Genomic DNA, 22,378 nt, shown 5'->3' on the forward strand with positions numbered 1-22,378 from the left:
TTATAGAAGAGATCTGAAAAAGAATAGCTTCCCACACAGAGTGATAGATATCTGGAAGAAACTGAATGAGGAAACAATGAGTGCTAAAACTAAACATGACTTTAAGAACACACTGGATGCAGAAAGATACAAAAGTGGGCCACTACGAGCATAGCTATCTTCCCTTAAAATACAATTAGGTAAATACACATCTCTGTGGACACCCATGTAATCCTTAAGTATATTTTCCAAACAAAGTGTGAGAATAAAGTATATCCTTCATATTTAACACACCTCGGCATTTGGTGTTTGCAGGTGAAGTGCAATTTGCCTCGTCAGTCCCATCCCAACAGTCATCTTCCATGTCACAACGCCAATTTGCATTAATACAGACTCCAGAGTGGCACCTAGGGGTAAAAAATAATACAAGAGAATGTAAAAAATTCCTCTCTTTAGACAAGACAGATGATGGTGAAGCTTCACTTTTGGAATCTGTGATATTGCTTAAAAATCTGCCATAACACTGTCTTGGCAACAATTATTACCACTACCTTATCCTTACCTGAATTCACCCTCTTCACAGTCTGGGTAATGGCAGTCTTTTTCATCTGAGTTATCCCCACAGTCATTATCATAGTCACACTTCCAAGTGGAAGCAATGCAGCGCCCATTGTCACACTTCCATGAAGGCTCAGTACAAGTCACAGCTTCACAGTCAACCTAAAATTGCAAAGAATGGCATAACAACCTACAAAGGAAAAACAAAAATTGTGGTATTCTGATGCAGCTTAAAGGGATTTCTCCCAGTCTTCTCTTTTTCTGTATGAGGGGATGGAGAGGTGGGGTCGCTGATTAAATGAAGCAGCCTTGCTGTGGATGCGTCTTGCTACATTGCTTCTGATTGTATGCGATAGGGATGCACATAAACTTAAGCTTTTAGAAGATATGTTTATAAAGGAATATAGCCCTATTATAAATATCCAAAGGAACATGATTTCCTTCATTAGCTTGTTTAACAATACAGTGAAGCCACCACCACCAGCACGACCAGTGACCACACCCTATGTCAATACGTCCCCCCCCCCATCCACCTCTTCTCACGCACTCCATCTATCCTCCCTTCAACCGACCTCACAACCCCCAAACCCCCCCAACCCACTCCTTCCCGACATGATGGGTCACCAACCCCTCCCACTACCCCTTCCACCACCCAAGCCGGCTAGATTCGCATATATAAGTCACCACCCGACGATTTCCTTCATCATTTCTTTGGACCTTTAATTTTGTGAGTATTGGTCCCCAACAGCCCATGTATTGTGATAGGATTTGATTTATTGTTGTCTAATTTTGATTTATTGATGTCTATTTCCATGATTGTGAATTCTTGTGAAGGTTAACACCCTTGTTCTCTATTTCTGTATGTCGGTAATTTTTATGTTACAGATTTTCCTGAAGATGTCTCCTTGCAGACGAAACATTGAATAAATGAATCATTTTGGCAATCTGGTTTATGCCCACCCTCCAAATGGCAGAGTACTGGTTAGAAAGCTTGAGAATACCCATAAGAAGATTAACAACCTCCTTAATGCTGTCGACTTTAATAACGCATGCATACAAGAGAATCTGCTCCCTCGGTATTCAAATATAAATATATATATACATATATAAATATATATATAAAACTATGCATATGCACATATAAATGTATTAGCCAAGAGTATTAAATTGATGTATGATAATCAACAATAGACTCACTGCCCATAGTGTCTCCCTTTAATTTTTAATTACTTAAAAAAACTGTGCTGGCATGATGACCACTATTCCTCAGCACTTTAATTTATAAATGGAACACGTCAATGACATATTGTAATTATTACCTATCAAAATTTGTTAACTGGATATTATAATTTCTGTTTTTCTCCCATGAAAGGTTAAGGCATGCTCTGACTCAGGAACTACTATAATATCTACACCTACATAAATCCAAGTGCACCAATACTTAAAGAGTGTGCTTACCTCATCTGAATTGTCTCCACAATCATTGTCACCATCACATTTCCAGTTACTATTGATGCAAACATTGTTAGCACACTGAAATGTGTTCTTCGGACATGTGCCTGTTTCTGAGGCTGCTACACAGAGCCCATTATCTGACAAACTTGTTCCATTGGGGCACAAACAAGTCTCCCCATCAATCGTTTTTTGTGCCTGAAGTTAATATGAACATTTGAGACATAACGCAAATCTGTGAAAAAACTTTCACTTGTCAGTTAAATTATTCTTAATGTCAACACTTCTTCATACACCAAACATTCTAAATCTTGGATGTTGTCCCACTCAATAACCCTTCCATTGCAACCAACAACCAGGGGAAAATTCTGAGATGTACAAGGAATGGTGATGGTTGGAGGCCAGATGTGAGTATACAGGGTGATAGGCTTGAGGAAGCAAAGAGTTTTATGTGTTTGGGGTTACATGTGGCAGCGAATGGAGGTGTAGATGGAGAGGTATATCAAAGACAAAAACAATCAAAATAATACCTAGATGAAATGAGGGGACGGAGAGGGGGGTTGCCAATTTAATGAAGTGGCCCTGCTGTGGATGTGCTGTGTCTTGCAACACAGCTTCTGACCCAGGGCATGGACAAGATGCAAGGATGACCCGTCATCCAGGAGGTGCCAAGACGAGAGGGAGGGAAGAGGGTAGAAGGGAGTGGTGTGTGTAGGGGTTGGAATGGGTGGGAGTGGTTTCTATGCCTTTGTTTTGGGCTACCTCCCATGTAAGGGGGAAAAAGCCTTTGGTATTTGTATATATGAAATGGAAAGTGTTATGAGAAATAGGTATTAGATTATGGATGAAAATGAAGGTTGTATGAAGGAGTGATTGTACCCACAGCACTGTATGAAGCAGATTTGAAATGTGAGGAGGCAGAGAGGAATCAGAACACAGAATACAAAGCACAACATTCATCCCACACCACAAATGCACCTTCCATACACTAAACATGGGCACATCTACCTCTCCTACTACAACAGCCAATATCACCACAGACATCCACTATAATAATAACCAACTGTAAATAACTTACCATAAACGAATCAGGACAAAGACAGGTCTTGCCTCCCTGGGGTGTTCCCATGCATAAGTATTTGCAAGTGGTGTCATTCCTGAAAAGGTAAATTGAACATTTCTCAATACACACAGGATTTGACTGTATCTTAAATAATATGAATTTTCCTTTAGAAAAAAAATATATATATACAATTACTCGACAATGGCATACATACATATACCAAAGGCTTTTTCCCCCCTTACACAGGAGGTAGTGACAATGCCCTACAGGCTTTTTCCTCGTCTTTTCTATTTACAAGTGAGGGGACAAGGAGGCCCTACAGTAGATGCGCTGTCTTGCTGCACTGCTTCTGACCTGGGCAGAAGCAATGCACCAAAAGGAGGAGAGTATTGGGAGTAAGTGTGAGAGTGAAATAAGTAACTCTCTGGCCCAATCTGGAAACCAGGTGCAAGCCCCTCAGGGCTGCATCCCTTGGGAGGGGTGGGGCTGTTTGTATCCAGTTGTGGACACATTGGTATATGGCTTTTCGGTATGAAGACAGACTTCACTTAACCTGTAGCAACACTGCCACTGCTAGTGTCCCCTAAGTGTGCACATCATACTGTTTATAAAATTATTATTCTGTATCAAATTATTATATGTCTATTGTAAATTACAGAGTATGTTCCAAATATTATATCACATACAAGGATCACTGTTGTATTGTTAAATGTATTTATATATAGATTTATTTGCATACTTTGTTCAAAGCTTTAATTATTCTCGATGTATTATGTATGTAATGGCGGACAGTCCAATCAAATATGATTTCAAAACCAGTTATGCAATTTGAGCTACTCCTGTCTGTAACTTGGAAAGAATTCTACTTCCCTGATGAATTGACCAGCCTCATCAAACCCCTTTGCTACGATGACACCTACATTAGCGTAATGAGGAGCAAGTGGGTACGCGAGGATGCCAATGTTGATGTCTTGATTATATAAATTGTAGTTGTACCTGCGTGACCCCCATACTATGTAGACTGGCTTCATCGTATTTTCTATGGTTATCAAAATTCACGGGTGAAAGAGAACGAGCAATATGGCGGTAACTTTATTTTTTTTAGTGCGACTATTATGACGCAACATCGCACGTCTGGCAGCTAATGCTGCCCATGAGATTTTGGCCCGGAGTGGAGGGGCTAAATGAAAATTTTGAATGACACATGGCTCTTACTATAACACATCACAAGTCACTGCTAGACTTCATATGAGAAAAAATCAACATGGGAACTTGAAGGACAGCTACACTACAATACTGGAGACTGCTCACAAGTAATTGCCTTATTCCCAACTTTTGCCAATTTCACCCCCTGTTATCACTGTTAGTGTTGCCCACCATCAACACTTGTCGCCCTCACTGGTTTACTAGCTCACAGCCCTTGTTTTCCTCACTTAGGGATATAGCAACACTCACTTCTTTTAGTTATAATCTTCTGTCCAGAAGAATTAAATTCTATTTTCTTCTGTATCTTCCTTCAGTTAATTCTTATACAGCGTACTCCAAAGGAATCCCCCAAGAGCACATGTGCAAGATCATACATGAGCTTTACAGTGACATAATGATTTTAGTTCCAATGATCTTTAACTTTATACTTAAGATCCTCCCCAAAGGGTATGATCCTATAATCCCCAACCAATTGAATTTTCTCCACCCTTTCACCAATCAGATTTGTTGTTACAAGTCTATACGGCAATATTGTTTACTTAGAATAATCTTGAGTCTACATAATTCTCACTTAGGTTACAAAGAAATGTCACGTCAGCAATACACTCAAGCCCCTGGCTACTGTTTATAAACATGGCAGAAAGGCAGACTTAGGCAACCTGCTCGCTCACTTGCTATTTTGTTTTTGTAAATAATTAAACCATTAAATGTAACACCCGTCTTCTACCCCTGTTTCTACCAGTCTCTTACACCAACCATCCCTATCTCTTTCGTATTCACAGTCTCTGGGACCAATGACACATACCTACATGTGGTGGTCCTATAGTGCTACTGGTTTTCCACCCTGTGAAACTTGAGGCAATGATTGATTGATTTCAGTCTCTCTGTCACTTAGGAATTAAGACAATGCCACCACCAACTAACTTAACGATGAACCTCCAGTACATAATTATGTATATACCTTTGGCCTTTTACATCTTGTAAAGAGAGTGGCCATGTCAATGCATGCTTTGTCTCTTTGTTGAAGAGAAATACAGACAAGGAGATATCCATTCCTTTCACTCCACACTTCAACTTGAATGGTGTCTGTCTATCTATCGATATACCAAAAGACCTCTTCCCCCTTATGAGAGATAGCCAAAGCATACACTCACCACCCATCCCACACCCACTTGTTTTCTCTCTTATCTTGATTCCTTGTGCATGAAGAGCCATCTCTGTCCCTTGCCCACTGCCTTGGTCAGAAGCAATGCAGCAAGGCAGAGCACATCCACAGCATGGCCCACCACTATATTTGAAGGTACAACTTCCATTAAATCTGATGTATCTATTACATAAGGTTGAAGTCTGTCCATACACCTAAACATAAGTAGTTTAGCCACATCTTCACTAATTCCAATCTCATACTTACCCACACGCATTGGTTCCTTTTTGTGTGAGTCTTCCATAGATTTTGAGGTCCACAAGACCAAAAATAGGTGAGGTGTTGATAGGGGAAGCCACAACGACATTATCTTTATTTCCACGCAGGATCATGAATGTATTCCAATCATCCCAGTACACCATCTCCTTGTGAATCCCAATTGCAAAAGGTCGTTGTACGTATTGCTGTAGATTATAAATAAGAGTTTAATTTCATAATATATATATATATATATACATATATACACACACACACAAACATAAAAAGGAAATAAATATCTATGAAAAAGTATACAAGATATAAAGCATACACTTTACAGGGGTCTAATGTGTACCTGCTTCTGGAGGCTATATAAGATGGGCAGCTGAGCTGCCCATTTTCAAAACCCATCGACTCCCTCATTTCCTTCAGGAGATGCAATATTGAGGGGTTGACACTCAGTCTATAGACTAAGCCCAAGATCACTATCAATTTAAACTGCATTTCTTAAACTTTGTCACATATGAAGAGCCGACAACCAGCAACTGCTCCCCTCCTACTACTGTCAGCCAGCAACAGAAATAGTCCCACACTATATGGACAAAGGTACATACATATACCAAGGCTTTTTCCCCCTTACTAGGGAGGTAGCCAAAAAGGAAAAGGCATAAAATCATTCAACCCATTCCACCCCTGAAAACACTCCACACCCCTCCACCCTCCCTCCCATCTTAGCACCTCCTAGATGACGGGTCATCCCTGCACCTTGTCCACTGCCCTGGGTCAGAAGCAGTGTCGCAAGACACAGCACATCCACAGCAAGGATGCTTCATTAAATCGGCGACCCCCCCTCTCCGTCCCCCCATGTAAAGGAGAGGACGGGGAGAAATCCCTTCGGGCTGCGTCAAAATTTTGCTCACACATACTGCCTCACCCCAATCCCCCCATCCATTCCACCTCATGCATCACAACATCTTCCATATACAACCATTCTCCATTCACCTCTCTCTTCTGTCCTCTCCCGTCCTTCCTCAACAGACATTCCCCTCTTCCCCAAAGCCCCCTTCACCCCATCCATCCATCTCATCCTAGGACATCCCCTCATGTTCACTCCCTCCACATCTGCCTTCCATACCTCTTTTACTAGTCTTTCTTCACTCATTCTTTCCATGTGTCCAAACCATCCTAATACTCTTTCATCAACCCTATCTCCCAACTCCCTTTCCACCCCTGTTCTCCTCCTCACCTCCTCATTTCTCACTCTATCTAACCTAGTAACCCCCATCATGCTTCTCAGACACCTCATCTCAAACACATTCAAACTCCTTCTCTCTTCTTCTCTTATGTTCCATGTTTCTGCTCCATACAGTAAAATGGACAAAGGTATGATGAAAAAACTCACAAAAATACTAATCTGTACAAGGCTAAATATACATCAGTGGTGTGGTCCCCACACAGTAAGATATAAGCAAGATCAAGAGTAGGGTGACAGCATAACAGAAGGACAGTCACAGTATAATAAGTATCATCATTTCTCTATGAACAGAGATTTCCTCTACCACAGAGAAAATGATGTGTGGCTCTGGTCCATAGGGGCACCCTATATTGACCCTAATGCATCGGCTGCATGCTAGTGAGCAGCTTTTAACCCCCACAATGACATGCAGCCAATACCACAGATGGGGATAAATATGATAATTGGAGAATAAGGAGAAAGTAACCTGACCACATGAAAGCAGCTCCTTTCCTATTTACAGTTAGGCAACACAAACAAAAAGAACCCACAGACAGACAAACTGACACTGACACATAGTAGTCATTAACCTACACTTTGGCTATATATTGTCTTCATATTCTTTCCATCCATATCAGCCGAAGCAATGTAGTCACGATCTGCATCCACCCAAAAGATACGATCCGTCTGGAAGTCTATAGTTATTCCATTTGGCCACCGAACAGTGCCTACCCCAAACAGAACCTGACAAGAGAAAGCATAGAATCATCATAACACAATAACAAAACTCTTGAAAAATAAAACAATGAACAACTAAGAAAATATTGCCAGCCATTTTATTTAAAATATGCTCTCAAGTACAAACTTTTAAGTTGGATCCATCGAGGTGACATCGTGCAACCATGGGATGATACCCTGACCAATCCGTGAGGAACAAATACCTGAAATATGTTTATGGTATAATATACATGTACCATAGGCTTTTTACCCCCTTACATGGGAGGTAGCCAAAAAACAAAGGCATAGAAACCACTCCTAGCCATTCCACCCCCTATATACTCCACTCCCCTCTTCCGTCCCTCTTATCTTGGCACCTCCTGGATGACGGGTCATCCCTGCATCTTGTCCACTATCCGTATAACAAAACCAAATATCGAAATGCTCATAATTGAAATGAAAGTATGGAGAGATTTAGACGTAGTGTGAATAAAGTGGTGTTAGAAATTAAATGCCAGAGGAAGAAACGAGTCAGTGGATCAGGGTTCCCACTTTTTGACAGGTTATTCTTTCATTACTTTTTAAGGACTTTTCATTACCCATTCTTGCAAATCTTCAGGACCAGTGTACAGAAATTCCTGGATATTTTTCACACCCCAGCACTTGCAAACATTACTGGAAAATGTCATTCAAGGGCAGAGGACCTGATGAACAACATCTTTGCCACCATTAGAACTGCCACAGTTGATGAGGGAATTGTTTTTATTGCCAATTGATTAAACAATACATGCACAAAATAATTTTGGTGGAAAACAAAATTCATAACCATTTCATGACTTCTGATCATTTTTTAGGAATTTAAGGACTTTTCAGTACTGATTTTTTATTATACAAAAATTCATGACTTTTTAGGTTTTTAAGGACTTGTACGAATGCTGTGAATGGATCAATCAATCAATCAATCCAATACCCCAGGTCTCTCTTGCAGATGCCATGCCCAGCCTGCCTTTGGCCTTTCACTGAGGAACCACAGAAGAGGACGAGTGGACAATGTTACCACATATCAATCTTGCAAATGGGTACCCTTCCACCTAGGTCCAAAAGGAGATTTGGCCCTGAGGGGCCACAACCTGGGATCCAGTGGATGAAGTACTAGTGAAATATTGTACTATATAGGAACTGAAGAAATGAGAAAATTATGTTAAGTATTGAAGTATTGAAAGAAAAATTATAGCAAATTCAGTTCCCAAGAAGAAAGATATACGCAGTATGTATGGACCTGGGAGGTTGGTGGGTGTTTGATTAAGACATCACCGATGGATTATGTACTGGTTTCCAAGAAGGTGATAGGAAGAGTACTGGGCATGCAAGTGTCGGGGGAAAAGTGGTGAAATGTTTGAGCATCTTGTATAGGAGAGACTAAGAGTGGATGTATGGCTGAGAAAGAGGAAATAGGGAGAGAAGTTATGGGACTGAGTTGACTGAGAAATAGAAAGAGGATGAATACCAGATGAAATTAAGTGATATATAATACAGCCACTGAAAAGAACCTCCAGTCAGTGGTCCTGTGAGAGTGAGGAGTTCATTTTGGGAGAAATGTCTCCCTGCCACCCATCTTCAAAATTTGTCAATACTCTCACCTCTACCCTTGTGGGAGCTGACACTCTGTCTGGACTAGGCCCACAATCTTTATCTGTTTACTTGAGCTGTATTTCCTCCACCTTCCTACATATAAAATAGAGCTATCAATCAGAGACTGCTCCCATCCTCCTATTATTATAAGCTAGTGACAGCGAAGTGGTGCCACACTGATGAAACAAACACAACATTTCTTCCTGGAGGAATCTATGGGAGGGGGTAAGGTGCTGTTTCCAACCACTGTAGGTCTATATGTTTCAAGATGGTGACACCTGAGGCAGCAATTACTATTCTCTTTACCATTTTATTACAACCAACATCCAAGCACAGCCTGTCAGAAACAGAGTTTCCACTTTTCTTCACTTTTGTGATGAGTGCAACCCCTGTAGGCTGACACTTAGTACTTGTACAAGGTCCAAGATCTCTATTAGCAGCAATGAGTTTAGTTGTTACTGAAGCATTGGTATGGCCTCATCACATACTGTGGTGGACCTATTATTTAATATTTAATCATAAGAATGGGTGATAAGTGTGTCAGACAACTTTTTCATAAATCTTAACAGTGTGATAGATAATTCTAATTTTCACTGTCAAGTGTAAAGTTTCTAAAATCATGCGGTAAGGCAAAACCAATACTTGTGAGGTTTAAAAAACTGTTCCAAGGAAACCTACATATTCAACATGGTTTCCATATGGAGATTTTCTAAGGCTAAAAATTAGTTAACTGATCCCTGTGGAATACTTACCCTTTCACTGGATGCACAGCAACACCTCTAGGGTTAATTAGTGTGTTATTGTTGAGCAATACACGCCTCATCCTGCCATTTGTGGGGGTGTCTGTGCGAATAACTTCCAGGGTCCTCTTATCTGCACTGACAAAATACAAGTTGTGGCTCACCCAATCAAGGACGAGCCCTTCTACATCCTTAATGTCCTCAACAAGAGTTTCAACAGTGTGACGTCCATCAAAGCACATGCGCTGTTGAAAAGTTGAATTTTATCATCATGGGCACAATCAACCTGCATTACTTCAATATAAAACACATGTACACATCACATATGTGTTTATTCTACAAATCACAAGAATTATACAGCACAATCAACAAAACAACAGTTTTGCTTTCACTGCATCTTCTACTGCTACAATCAAACCCTCCATATCTTAGTCTATATTTAACAAATCCCTAAAATACTCTACCCACCATTCCTTTACTGCCTTCACTTGCATCCTTTACCTTCTCCTCAACTCAACTCACCTTCCCTCACTCTTCTCCCTTCTTTTCAATACATTTGGTCACTCGTTTCAAAATTCTTAGTCAGACTACCCTAAGGACCTTACATCCACTCTCCTCTTGGCTTCCCATCACCCTGCATTTTGCATCCACTCTCTTCATTCTGTAACTTTCATGAACTTCCCCACTTCTTTGCAAGAAGTTTTTCATATACCTGTTTCTTTTCAACCACCATCACCTTTACCTCTTCACCCCATCAACCCCTGCATCTCCTGTTCCCTCCTAGCTTCCTCCAAGAAATACACCCATTCCTCTTCTCTGTGTCACCTATGTTCTCCACTACATCTCATACTTTTCATACTTTTCTCAGCTTTGCCTGGTATTCTTTCTTTTTTTAATCTAATTTGCTCACCTTTAGCATCTCTCTACCTCAATCACATTTCTTCCTTCGCCACTCAACCTTCACTCTTAATCTAACAATCCACTGCCCTCTCTCCTGAACACGTTTAAGTCCACAGTTCTTCCAATCCTCTTTTTGGGGCTCCACTACATAGTCTATTACCATTTTCTCAACTACCCTCTCACCAACCCTGGCCTAGGTATTATGCTAATTCGATTTCACTACTTCTCAAAAAATATTCAGGACATACCAACACTGGTTAAGTAACACAACAGACAAAACATGGCCACACACCATATGTGGTACTGACTGCATAAGTTTTATGCAGGCAATACCTCATGGATTTTTGTGACACTCCTACAGAGGAGTCATGCAGCATTCTTTTACGACTCCAGACTAACCTCAACTCACAAAAGAATGCTTATAATTTTCAACTTCTATCCATTCTTTGTTGGACCAAGGGCATGGTTCATTAAAGCCCATGCTATTTAGTCCTTGAGGGGGGTGACCTTAAACCAATTCATCCATACTTTCTGCTGGCCTTCTACAATCTCTAATTTAATACTTCCCTAACTCCCCTTCAATGGCAAATTGTTGTTACCGAGGGAAAAAGCACTGATTTTATTAACAAAATAACACACAAGCCCACAATGCCATAATGCAATCACACACATTTTCAAGCTGCAGAGCACTGACAGGAATGCACATACATGTACACTACATATTTTGAATGGGAAGCCTTTGGTAGTAGCCTGAGGTTAATTGATTTCCTCTAGTGCTTCAGTACCATGATTCAAGAACATCATAGGCAAATAACTTCTTTAGGAAAAAACACAAAACCAGCCACTGATAATACTCACGTATATTTTGTTGACTGTCACATCTGACCAATACAGGCAGTTGTTCTTTAGATCGAAGTCAAGTGCAATGGCCATTTCAAGTTCAACTGGTATTGGCAAAGGTACCAGGCCATCCTTTGGGTCATCCAAATCATAGCGTAAAATCTTCTTATGAGTCGATACCAGCAAGAATTCTTGTTCCTCCCTTTGAGGATGAAAGTGATACAAATAATAATTTTCAGGGGAAAAAAAAAAAATGAATAAATAAATAAATAAATTTAGTGTGTACAAACCACTCCAAGTCATTTATATACATTATAGTTTAGTTTTTGGAATCCTAAGACCATAGAGGAAAGAAGCCCCTGACCCAGCCACAAGTGCAGTATCATCTGCAAACAACAACTGGCTCATCTCCCACTTCCCTCCACTCTCACTTGCTATCTCCAAACACCTACTTTATCACCCAATCTATATACACATTGAATAATCATGGTGACATTACACAACCCCACTGGAATCCCATCTTTCTCTCAAATCAATCTCTCCATTCCCTACCATAACACAAGCTCTACCACTCACATTAAAAATTTCAACTGTCCTAAAATACATCAACCAAAACTTGGATTCATATATCTTTACCATGGGTAATTGGGTAAACTCTGTTTTACAGCTAAATGTTAGGAGGCATATGTATACATCATCTATATACCAAATGCCTCTTCCTCCTCATAAAGAGGTAGGTAACCTGGCACACATCCACTCCCACCCATTTCACTCCCATTCAATACCCATTTTTCTTATCTTAGCTCCTTCTGGTCAGATGCAATACTGGAACACATAGTACACCCACAGCAGGGCTGCTTCATTTATACAGCCACCCTCCCTTCTTGTTCCCTCATTGATTTATACAACAAAATGTATCTTACCCTACAGGACAAGGGATCTTCTCCTTGTCATACAAGTAGTCCTTTCCTCCTTCACAGGTGTTGCTCGGGATCTTTTCATATCCCTTTGTCCGGTTATAGTATTGTCCCGGGAAGCAGATACTAGGAGGAACAGATGGATCCCTTGCGGATCCTTGTGCAGTCGGATCGTGCACACAGTTGGATGTGTTGGCGTCAACAACAAACCCAAAATCACACATATAGTCCTCTCTCTCACATGGGCAGTTCTCCACAGAGATAGGCCTGTCATAATTACGACCATTGAAACAGTTGGAATGTGCAACACGTCGTTCATAAACTTCCTTCCGTCCTAGAAGACAGATGATACCTGATTTCCGATTAGATGGTGACCACAGCTTGTAATCATCTTTAGTGCATTGTTGGTACTTGAACACAGGGCGCAGATCCACCTATTTGGGGAAAAAATTAATAAATAGATAAATGCAAAGGATTATGACTAAAACAAGTGAGACAGTGAGATATACAAAAATAAAACATTGCAAATACATACATACCAAAGGGCATTTTTCCCTTACAAAGGGGTAGTTGAATCATAGACCCACCCCACAGCCATCCAAAACCCAGTCATCACTCCTCCCATCTTACCATATTGTGGATGAAGAGACATCCATACCTCCTGCCACAGCACTCGGGTCTGAGTGCAGGTGGTCAGATGGGATGGTTATGGTGCCTTTACCCCATCCATCCACCTCCTCCTTGATCTTCACCAACTTCTGCTTTATATATTCTTTTTGCTTGTCTTTTTCCAATCATCCTTTCTATACGACAAACTATCTCAGCCTTTTGTGATCTACCCTATCTGACACCCCTCTCACTCCTGCCTTGTTCTCTGCTTCACCTCCAAGTTTCTATCCATCCTCACAACATGTACCATAATTCTCAAACATTTCCTTAATGATTCCTTCAAATTCCAAGTCTCTACTCCATTCAGTGCTGTGGGCCTGGCTTATTCTCCATATCTTTCTTCATTCATCACCAAATACCTATTTCTCATGACACTTTTCACTCCCTAGACATTTACTTTCAAAGTAACTTTACTTTGATTACCTTGATGACAATCCAGTTGTGTTGAGGACCACTCGCTGAACCATACAATGTAAAAATTGTGGTGTTCTCTCCAGGCTCAGTCATCAGGCCATATATGCGCAGTTCCTAAATAAATATATATTAAAAGGTAGTCAAACAATAGTGACACTTCATCCATTATATGTCATATACATGTGTGTGTTTACCTGCTATAAACACAATTATTGGTACAAGTAATTCAATATATACAGCAATAAGTAACAAGTGATATATGGTCCTGTACATGTTCCTTAAAAAATACATTCAATGTTTCTCCATTACCCAGTCAATATCATGATACATAAAATTTATAAAAAGCAATATTATTACATGGGAGATGGGACTTTACATTATGCTCAATTTAATTACATGGATAGTTTAAAAGAATAACAATAATATTTGCTGTCTCATGGGTTAATAAGTGGAAAACCTGCAGCCATATAACAGTAAGCAACAATCCTAAGGTCCTCCCAAAGATCATGGGAAGGAACTTCATTTAAATTGATTGAGAATCATGGGACTACAATATGATGGACAACAACATTCAACACAAATTCAATTCACTGTGGCTGCACATATTTAACCCCTTCCATAAGCTGATGCCTATATAGGTGTCATGAGGCATGAATGGGTATATGAAGATGCCAGGGTTGGCATCCTGATTACATTTATTTTGTAGTTGTAGCTGAGTGACCCCCCATATTCTGGGAACTGGCTTGATCATATTTTCTGTGATTATTAATAATCAGAGTGAAAGAGAACAAGTAATAATGTTGTAACTTTATATTTTATGATGCAAGTATTATGGTGCATCATCAATTCATCGTACATGAGGCAGCTGATGTTGCCTGCATGAATTTTACTCATCAAAGAGGTTAACAATGCAAATATCTCACCTTGTCTGAAACCTTGTATGACTGCCAACTCTGTCCTTCATCTGTAGAATAGAGAAGCTGAGTGTTTGGTCCAGGATTTTTCAGGTATTCAACTGCCACGAGTACTCCGCCATGGTCTCCAAATGTGTACATGTACTCCCCTTTGATAACCTGAAATAAAGATTCATGATTCAATGACATACATATTTCCATCTAACTGTATACCAAGTGCCTCTTCCCCCTTATAAGGGGGGTAGCCAACTATGGCTCATACACATTCCCATCCACCACCCATTTGCCTCCCTCTAAACCTAGATCCTCACAGATGAAGAGTTATCCCTGTCTCTTGCCCACTCCCCAGGTCAGAAGCATATACATACATACATACATATACCAAAGCCCTTTTCCCCCTTACACGGGGGTAGCCGAAAAGAAAAAGGCATAGAAACCACTCCCACCCATTCCATTTCCTATATATTCCACTGCCCTCCACCCTCCTCCCTCCCTCTATCTTGGCCAGAAGCAATGCAGCAAAACACAGCACATCCATAGCAGGGTCTATTCATTTACACTGTGACCCTCCCTACTCCTCCATCCCACTTTGCCGCTTTCTACAACTTGCATAGAGGATGACAGTGGCAGAATTATTTATCATTCCCCCCCCTCCATCAGGGGATATGAAGATGTATTGTTACAGAAATAGTAAAGGACAGTTTCAAGGGAGCAGTATAAAGGAGGGACAAATCTAGTACAAAAGTAACTCACTAATACACACATACATAGAGCTAAAACTTTTAGCAACTTACCTCATGCCAGGTGACTCCTGCATCTCGGGAGACATACACATCAGAGTGGCCCTTCAGACTATTGCCAACAACCCCACTTGCTATAATCAGCCCAGGAGCTGATTTCATGCTGTGGATTGGAACTGAACTAAGGCCAGGTTTGAGAGCACTTAGCATCTGACCCAAGTGTAGAGAACATCCTGCTTCCTAAATGTTCATAAGAAAACATTGTAAGATTATCGACCAATTTCCAAAAATTAACAAATAAATAAAACATTAATATGAAAAATAAACTATATCAATAAAACAAATACAATGTTAATCCAAAAATATTGTTTAACAGTTAAAACATCTCAAAGCTGAATACACATTCTTACCCTTGAACAGTTGATAGGTTGACCTTGACTATCTTTGACTGGAGGGGCAATAGGCTTCCATTGAGCACCTTGGTCAAAAGTGATGTATGAGCTGATGTGTTCCACACTCAACACTACTCTCCCAGGCTTAAATTCCTGCAAATATCAGAATTACAAAAAATCTGTTGCCGCAGATATCTTGCTGATGAACCAAAATACCTACCTACACATCAAGGGCTTTTTCCCCTTTACCAGAGAGGCAGCCAAAGTGAAAAGACTTATACCCATTCCTACCCACCACCCTTTCCTCCCTCTCATCTTAGCTCCTCATGGATGATGGGTCATCCCTATATCCTGCCCACTGCCCTGGGTCAAAAGCAATGTAGCAAGACACAACACATCCTAGCATTGAGATCTCCCAATACCACCACTTTGACATTTCTACCTAAACTCTCTATCCAATAAGCCTCCCTTACCTATGAACCCTTCTCACTACCAGGCCCATGTGCACTTACAAAGACCCATATCTTCCTTCCCAGTTTCACCTTCAACCACATTAACACCAAAGAAATCTCCTACTCCACCACATATTTACCTATCTCTTCACTTATTAGTATAGCCACCCCTTCTCTCCCTCATCCTCTCTTCACCCCTGACACCCTTCCAACTACATTTCCAAACTCAAACTCGCCATTCCCACTCAACTTAGCTTCCCTCAATGCCAACACATCCATCTTTCTTCTCACATAATGTCTATCTCTTCCCTTTTACTCTCATCTGAATTTTCATACAAGAAAAATACAGTGGAGAATCCCTAGCTCCCTTAATCCATCCCATTCAGTCACGTTGCATGGAGGGCATGACAACCAATGCCAGCCACTGTGGATGTGGGTTTCCAGTCAGTGACTCTCAAGGTAACAAGAAATATCATCCTATTTTTCAAAAAGGAATCCAGTGGGTATGGGATAGGTGAAGGGTGAGTGCATGCCTAAGCTGGGTGCCACTTTAGTGAGGGGGAAGGAGCCAATCTTGACAGATTTTATCCTAACACTACTCCAAAGTTTGTTAATGTTATTTAATCTCATTCACTTGCCTCTGATAGCTGTGAGGCAATGTAAACTCCACGGATGCCCTCCACACGGTGTAGATCAGCAAATGATACATTTGTGACATGGCTGCAAAATAAAATGTCACTGAACATGAATACAAGAGTAAAAGATGCAGCAATTTTCTTCAAATTCATTTTCAGTTATTATCCTTCTGTATGTACCAAACCAAACATGTACAATTACTCACCTCAACCATGTAACATCCCAAGCACTACCCTGGTTATAATACAATATGCGTTCCAAGGAAAGAGAAAACTTTACCAATCCATTTCGAGGTACATCTGACACATACAGATTGGACTGGATCTCACCATGTACTACACATGCCATCACCTGTAGAAAGTAATGCATAAAACACTATCACATAGCTGACGTGGATTGGGAAGGATTAAACTAAGGATCTAAATATAATATCTACAGCTTACCACTGGTAAATATGACTTGGTAAATATAGAACTAACAACTTCTCTTTTTTCCTTTGACTTCCTCACCTGGTCTTCTGCCACATCAGCAATGTAATAGTGGATGTGTGTAAGATTGTTGGGGAACTCAGCTGGGAGAAAAGGGCCACCATTGAATGAAATAAAAAGCTGTAATGTCTCCTCTTCTGTTGGTCCACTGTCCTGAAAAAAGAAAAATATCTATTCACTACAAAAGAATAGGGCAGGGTAAGAAACGAGGTGAGGAGGAGAACGGGGGTGGAAAAGGATTTGGGAGATAGGGTTGATAAAAGAGTTGGGATGGTTTGAACACATGGAAAAAATTATTAGTAAAAGAGGAGTGGAAGGCAGAGGTGGAAGGAGTGAACATGAGGGGGCAACCTAGGATGAGATGGATGAATGGGGTAAAAGGGGCATTGGGAAGGAAGGGAGAAGACAGAAGATAGGGATGAGTGGAGAATGGTTGTGTATGGATGATGCTGTGATGCATAGAAAAAAGTGGGTGGGGGATGGGGGTTTGAGGGAGTATGTGTGAATGATATTTTGATGCAGCCCAACAGGAATTCTTCCCATCTCCTCTTTTTCTGCATGAGGGGACAGAGAGGGGGGATCACTGATTAAGTGAAGCAGCCTTGCTGCATTGCTTCTGACTCAGGGCAGTGGGCAAAATGTAGGGATGATCCATCATCCAGGAAGAGCCAAGAAAAGAGGGAGGGAGGGAAGGTGAGTGGGCATGGAATATGTGGGGATGAAATGGATGGGAGTGGATTTATGCATTTGAATTTGATTACCTCCCTTGTAAGGGAGAAAAAGCCATTGGTTTATGTATGTATGTATGTTTGTTCAAAAGAATTTCTTAACTTGACACATGTTGACTGGGAACAAGGATTCCTGAAATCAAAATTAAAATAAAAATATAACAGGTATAATCTGATGGAAAAGGGACCTACATTTAAATCTGGCACCAATAATACCTTTTAGATATTATAAGAAAATAAGTAAATGGTACATGGTGAGCGAGTAAATTTCTGCATCAGAAAAATCAATTTTCTGAAATTACGAGGGGTTATCAAAAAGTAATGACAGTGATACCATATATTTTCACGGTACAGAGGTAAATCCAAATAGTGGCCTACATTCCTTCAAAGTACTCCCCTCCTGCCTCTATGCAACGTTCCATCCTCTTTCGCCACTTCATGAAGCACTCACGGTACTCAGAAGCCGATATACCTCGTAGCTCTGAATTGACTGCTCGCGCCAGATCTTGGATGCGATGAAACAGCTTCCCTGCGATCGCACCCTTGATCTTTGGAAACAACCAAAAATCACAGGGAGCAAGGTCAGGCGAGTAGGGTGGGTGGGGGAGAAGTGTGATCCCCTGCTGCTCCAGGAACTGCACAGTGAGGCGAGCTTTGTGGGGGGCAGCATTGTCATGGTGCAGCAAAAGGCGCGATCGGCGACGGGTTGGTGCACTCTTGGCCTGATATTCCAGGACTCGAGGAAGGACGTGATCAGTGTAGTACTGGGCTGTGATAGTACACTGTTGAGGCATTACATCCACACACATTGGTCCTTGTGAATTGAAGAAGATGGTGAAAAGGCACTTCCTGCTGCGAAATCCTTCCTTCAGAATCTGAGGTCGAGGTTCTTCATCACTCAAACCAAGTTAGACTGCTTGTCTCTGGTGGTGAAGAAAGAAATCCAACACTCATCTCCGGTATCTACATCTGAGAACCGTTTCGGACCATTTGGCTCGAATTCAGCCAGCCATAGACGAAAAATCTGCACCCGTTCACTCTTCTGCTCTTCCGTAAGCAAATGAGGTATCCATCGAGCACACTTCTTCCTCAGCCCTAAGTGTTCATGCACGATGTCATGTGCGCTCCCATAACTGACACCGAGCTCCAAGGATAAGAATCGAAGAGTAACAGTTGGATCTTCGTTAATGATGGCCCGCGCACGGACCGTCGTTGCTTCGGTCACGGATGTCCGAGGGCGGCCAGGACGATGATCATCTTCTAGCTGCAATTTTCCGGCTGCAAAAGCTCGAATTCAGCGGGAAACAGTTTCCAGTGATGGAGTAGACTCGGGAAAAACATGCAACAATTCCTCTCTGATCTCCGTTGCTTTTTTCCCTAGTTTCCACCTTGTGAAGGTGTAGAATCTGCAGCCTTCTTTCGAAAAATCCATGTTTCCGGTTAGAGAGGCAAACCAACAATGGCGCAATCGCACAGCGCAACGATAAAATGTAAGCTAGACAAACAACGACAAGCTCAAACATGTAACAACAGGCAATGGTCTGAAAAGTGGCTAATGAAATTAAACACAAGTAAATGCAAGGTAATGCACATAGGTAAAAATAACAGTAAGTACGATTACAAGTTATTTGGAAATTCGTTAACAAAAGTGGATAGTGAAAAAGATCTCGGCGTAATTATCAGTAACGACCTCAAATCATCCAAGCAATGTATTTCAGCCTCTGAGAAAGCAAATAAGATTCTGGGACTGATTGTGCGATCATTTGATTTCAAAAGTCCATCACTCATTAACAAGCTATATAAATCGTTAGTTCGTCCACATTTGGAATATGCTGTTTCCGTATGGTCACCGAATCTCATTAAAGACATTGACAGACTGCAAAAAGTACAACGGCGAGCCACAAAACTGATTCCAAATATCAAAAATAAATCATACGAAAATCGACTAAAGCACATGAATCTGTTTTCCCTAAAAAAGCGTAGACTCAGAGGTGACTTGATACAGGTCTTTAAGATTTTAAAGGGAATTGACAACATCAAAAGTGACCAAATTTTCACAATGAATGAGAATCAGACAAGAAACAATGGTCTCAAACTGTCCGGAAATAGATTCAATTTGGAAGTAGGTAGAAACAACTTTGCCAACCGTGTAGTTAATGAATGGAATAAACTTCCTGCACAGGTAGTGCAATGTAGTTCAGTTCGAAGCTTTAAGAATCATTTAGATAAATACCTAAGTAAGATGCTGTAATGATTATAATTTATCTTATATTATTTGTTTTTGTTTTGTTATCGTTTGTCTGTCTGATTTTCAATTATTATTAGTTGTATGTCAATTTATTATTTGCTGTTTGCCTGTTTGTTTGTTATTTTAACTATGCATATGCACTTATTTGAGTATTTTGTTTGTTATTTACATTATTATGGTTTTTGTTTATTGTTTTATTGTTAATGTGATTTTTTTTTTTTTGTGCATCCGACCTAGATATGGATCAAAAGGTCTCCTGTCGGCATGCTCCGCCTTTGTAATCCTTTGTAAACACTTGCTGCCCCTTGCTCCCCGCCCCCCCAACACTTATAGTCTTTCAGCTACGAGTCCGACTGTTATTACTTTCTGATCACCCCTGATAATGGAAATTTACTAACATAAATCATTCAATCTGCTACCCTATGTCTCTTTTGCAACAAATTTAGGGCTCTCAGGTAGACTGTCCTGTGTGTTGTTATTTCGAAATAGCTAGCATTGGACAGTGAACGGTAAGGTACTCCGGGTCCTTTGTGTGATGGTAGTTTGATTCTGTGGACAAGCCAATTTTGTGCTACTGCAGTTTTAGTGCTTGATGGTGCCCTGAAGGCAAGCATTCTAATAAGGTTCTTGCTACTCTTGATTTTTTTTTTTTTTTTAACCACTTCAGTAGGAGTCAAATTCTCATGTGCAGCATCAGCTGCCATGTGTACACTGCATCACACTACTTGCATTCTAAAATATTAAGTCAGAATTGTATTACTTGTTTTCTTTTACTGAGTTTTCTTTTACTGAGCTGTGGATGTGCTGTGTCTTGTGACACTGCTTCTGACCCAGGGCAGTGGACAAGGTGCAAGGATGACCCGTCATCCAGGAGGTGCTAAGATAAGAGGGAGGGTGGAGGGGTGTGGAGTATATTAACCCCTTCCATACGGTGCCGCACACGTAGGCGTCATGAGGAGCAAGTGGATTCGCGACGCTGCCATATCGGCGTCTTGATTATATTTATTGTAGTCGCCCCTGTGTTTTTACATTCTCCCAAATGCGCCCTTAATCCCATTCTCTGTGGTTTTCAAAATTCGCGGGTGAAAGAGAGAACGATCGATATAAGCGGCGACTATATTTTATGATGCGAATATTATTTCGTTACGTCGTACGGCTGGCATTGGCTGCTGCCCGCGAGATTTAAGTCCCGTATTGAAGTGGTTAAGGGATGGAATGGGTGGGAATGATTTTATGCCTTTTCCTTTTTGGCTACCTCCCTTGTAAGGGGGAAACAGCCTTGGTATATGTATGTATGAGTAATAAACACAGAAAATGTGATCAAATCAGTTCATAGAATGCACAGGTAACTCATGTACGACTACAAAGAAAAAATATAATCAAGACACAAATGCCAGCATCCTTGTGCACCCACTTGCAACACTTCATGTTGCCTATATGGACGTCATAGTACCGAAGTGGTAAAGTCAAAGTGCAGCATGTTAAACATAGGTTTACACAACCCTTAAAAGCTGATATTGCTTAGATAATATCTTTTTCAGGAAAACTGAATGCGAGAGACACTTGGGAGTTCTAGTGAGTCCTGACCTTAAATTCAGGAAACAGTGCATTGGTGCCAGGAATAGAGTTAACAGAGCATTAGGTTTCATTGCTAGGGTGGTTACAAATAAAAATGCAGAAGTAATTATCAAATTTTATCTGGCTTTTGTTGGACCCATCCTTGACTATGTGGTAGTTTTGGTCCCCCATCCTATAGAATGGATATCAATTCACTTGAATGAGAACAGAGGAGAATAACCAAAATGATATGTGGGCACCTTAACTTACACTCTCTGGAAAGACACAGAGTCCAGTGATCTAATAGAGGTGTTCAAGTGGATAAGGCTTTTACAAGGGTGATATAAACAAGGTCATCATATTAAGACAACAGGGCAGGACTCACAATAATGGATGCAAATTGGACAAATTTAGATTTAACCTCTTCACTCCGGGGCACATCACACGTCTGGCAGCATTAGCTGCCCGACGTGCGATGTTGCGTCATAATAATCGCATTA

At 40.8% G+C, this 22,378-nt stretch overlaps 1 protein-coding gene across 1 annotated transcript in view; it reads right to left on the minus strand.

Moving 5' to 3' along the window:
• Nucleotides 1-22,378, minus strand: part of LOC143026342 (sortilin-related receptor-like) — a 72,452-nt gene that overhangs the window by 40,639 nt on the left and 9,435 nt on the right. Inside the window, exons 6-22 of the mRNA XM_076186562.1 lie at nucleotides 17,367-17,498; nucleotides 17,063-17,208; nucleotides 16,860-16,941; nucleotides 15,788-15,922; nucleotides 15,432-15,617; nucleotides 14,647-14,796; nucleotides 13,733-13,837; nucleotides 12,647-13,074; nucleotides 11,742-11,925; nucleotides 9,996-10,228; nucleotides 7,760-7,835; nucleotides 7,489-7,638; nucleotides 5,670-5,866; nucleotides 3,068-3,146; nucleotides 1,996-2,187; nucleotides 542-699; nucleotides 274-386 (exon numbers count right to left, since the gene is read on the minus strand). Coding sequence (XP_076042677.1) covers nucleotides 274-386; nucleotides 542-699; nucleotides 1,996-2,187; nucleotides 3,068-3,146; nucleotides 5,670-5,866; nucleotides 7,489-7,638; nucleotides 7,760-7,835; nucleotides 9,996-10,228; nucleotides 11,742-11,925; nucleotides 12,647-13,074; nucleotides 13,733-13,837; nucleotides 14,647-14,796; nucleotides 15,432-15,617; nucleotides 15,788-15,922; nucleotides 16,860-16,941; nucleotides 17,063-17,208; nucleotides 17,367-17,498 — 2,746 coding nt within the window. The remainder of the gene's footprint in view (nucleotides 1-273; nucleotides 387-541; nucleotides 700-1,995; nucleotides 2,188-3,067; nucleotides 3,147-5,669; nucleotides 5,867-7,488; nucleotides 7,639-7,759; nucleotides 7,836-9,995; nucleotides 10,229-11,741; nucleotides 11,926-12,646; nucleotides 13,075-13,732; nucleotides 13,838-14,646; nucleotides 14,797-15,431; nucleotides 15,618-15,787; nucleotides 15,923-16,859; nucleotides 16,942-17,062; nucleotides 17,209-17,366; nucleotides 17,499-22,378) is intronic.

Source organism: Oratosquilla oratoria, chromosome 6 (assembly GCF_046742065.1).
Source record: "Oratosquilla oratoria isolate Oo_2021 chromosome 6, ASM4674206v1, whole genome shotgun sequence".
Classification (NCBI taxonomy): Eukaryota; Metazoa; Arthropoda; class Malacostraca; order Stomatopoda; family Squillidae; genus Oratosquilla; species Oratosquilla oratoria.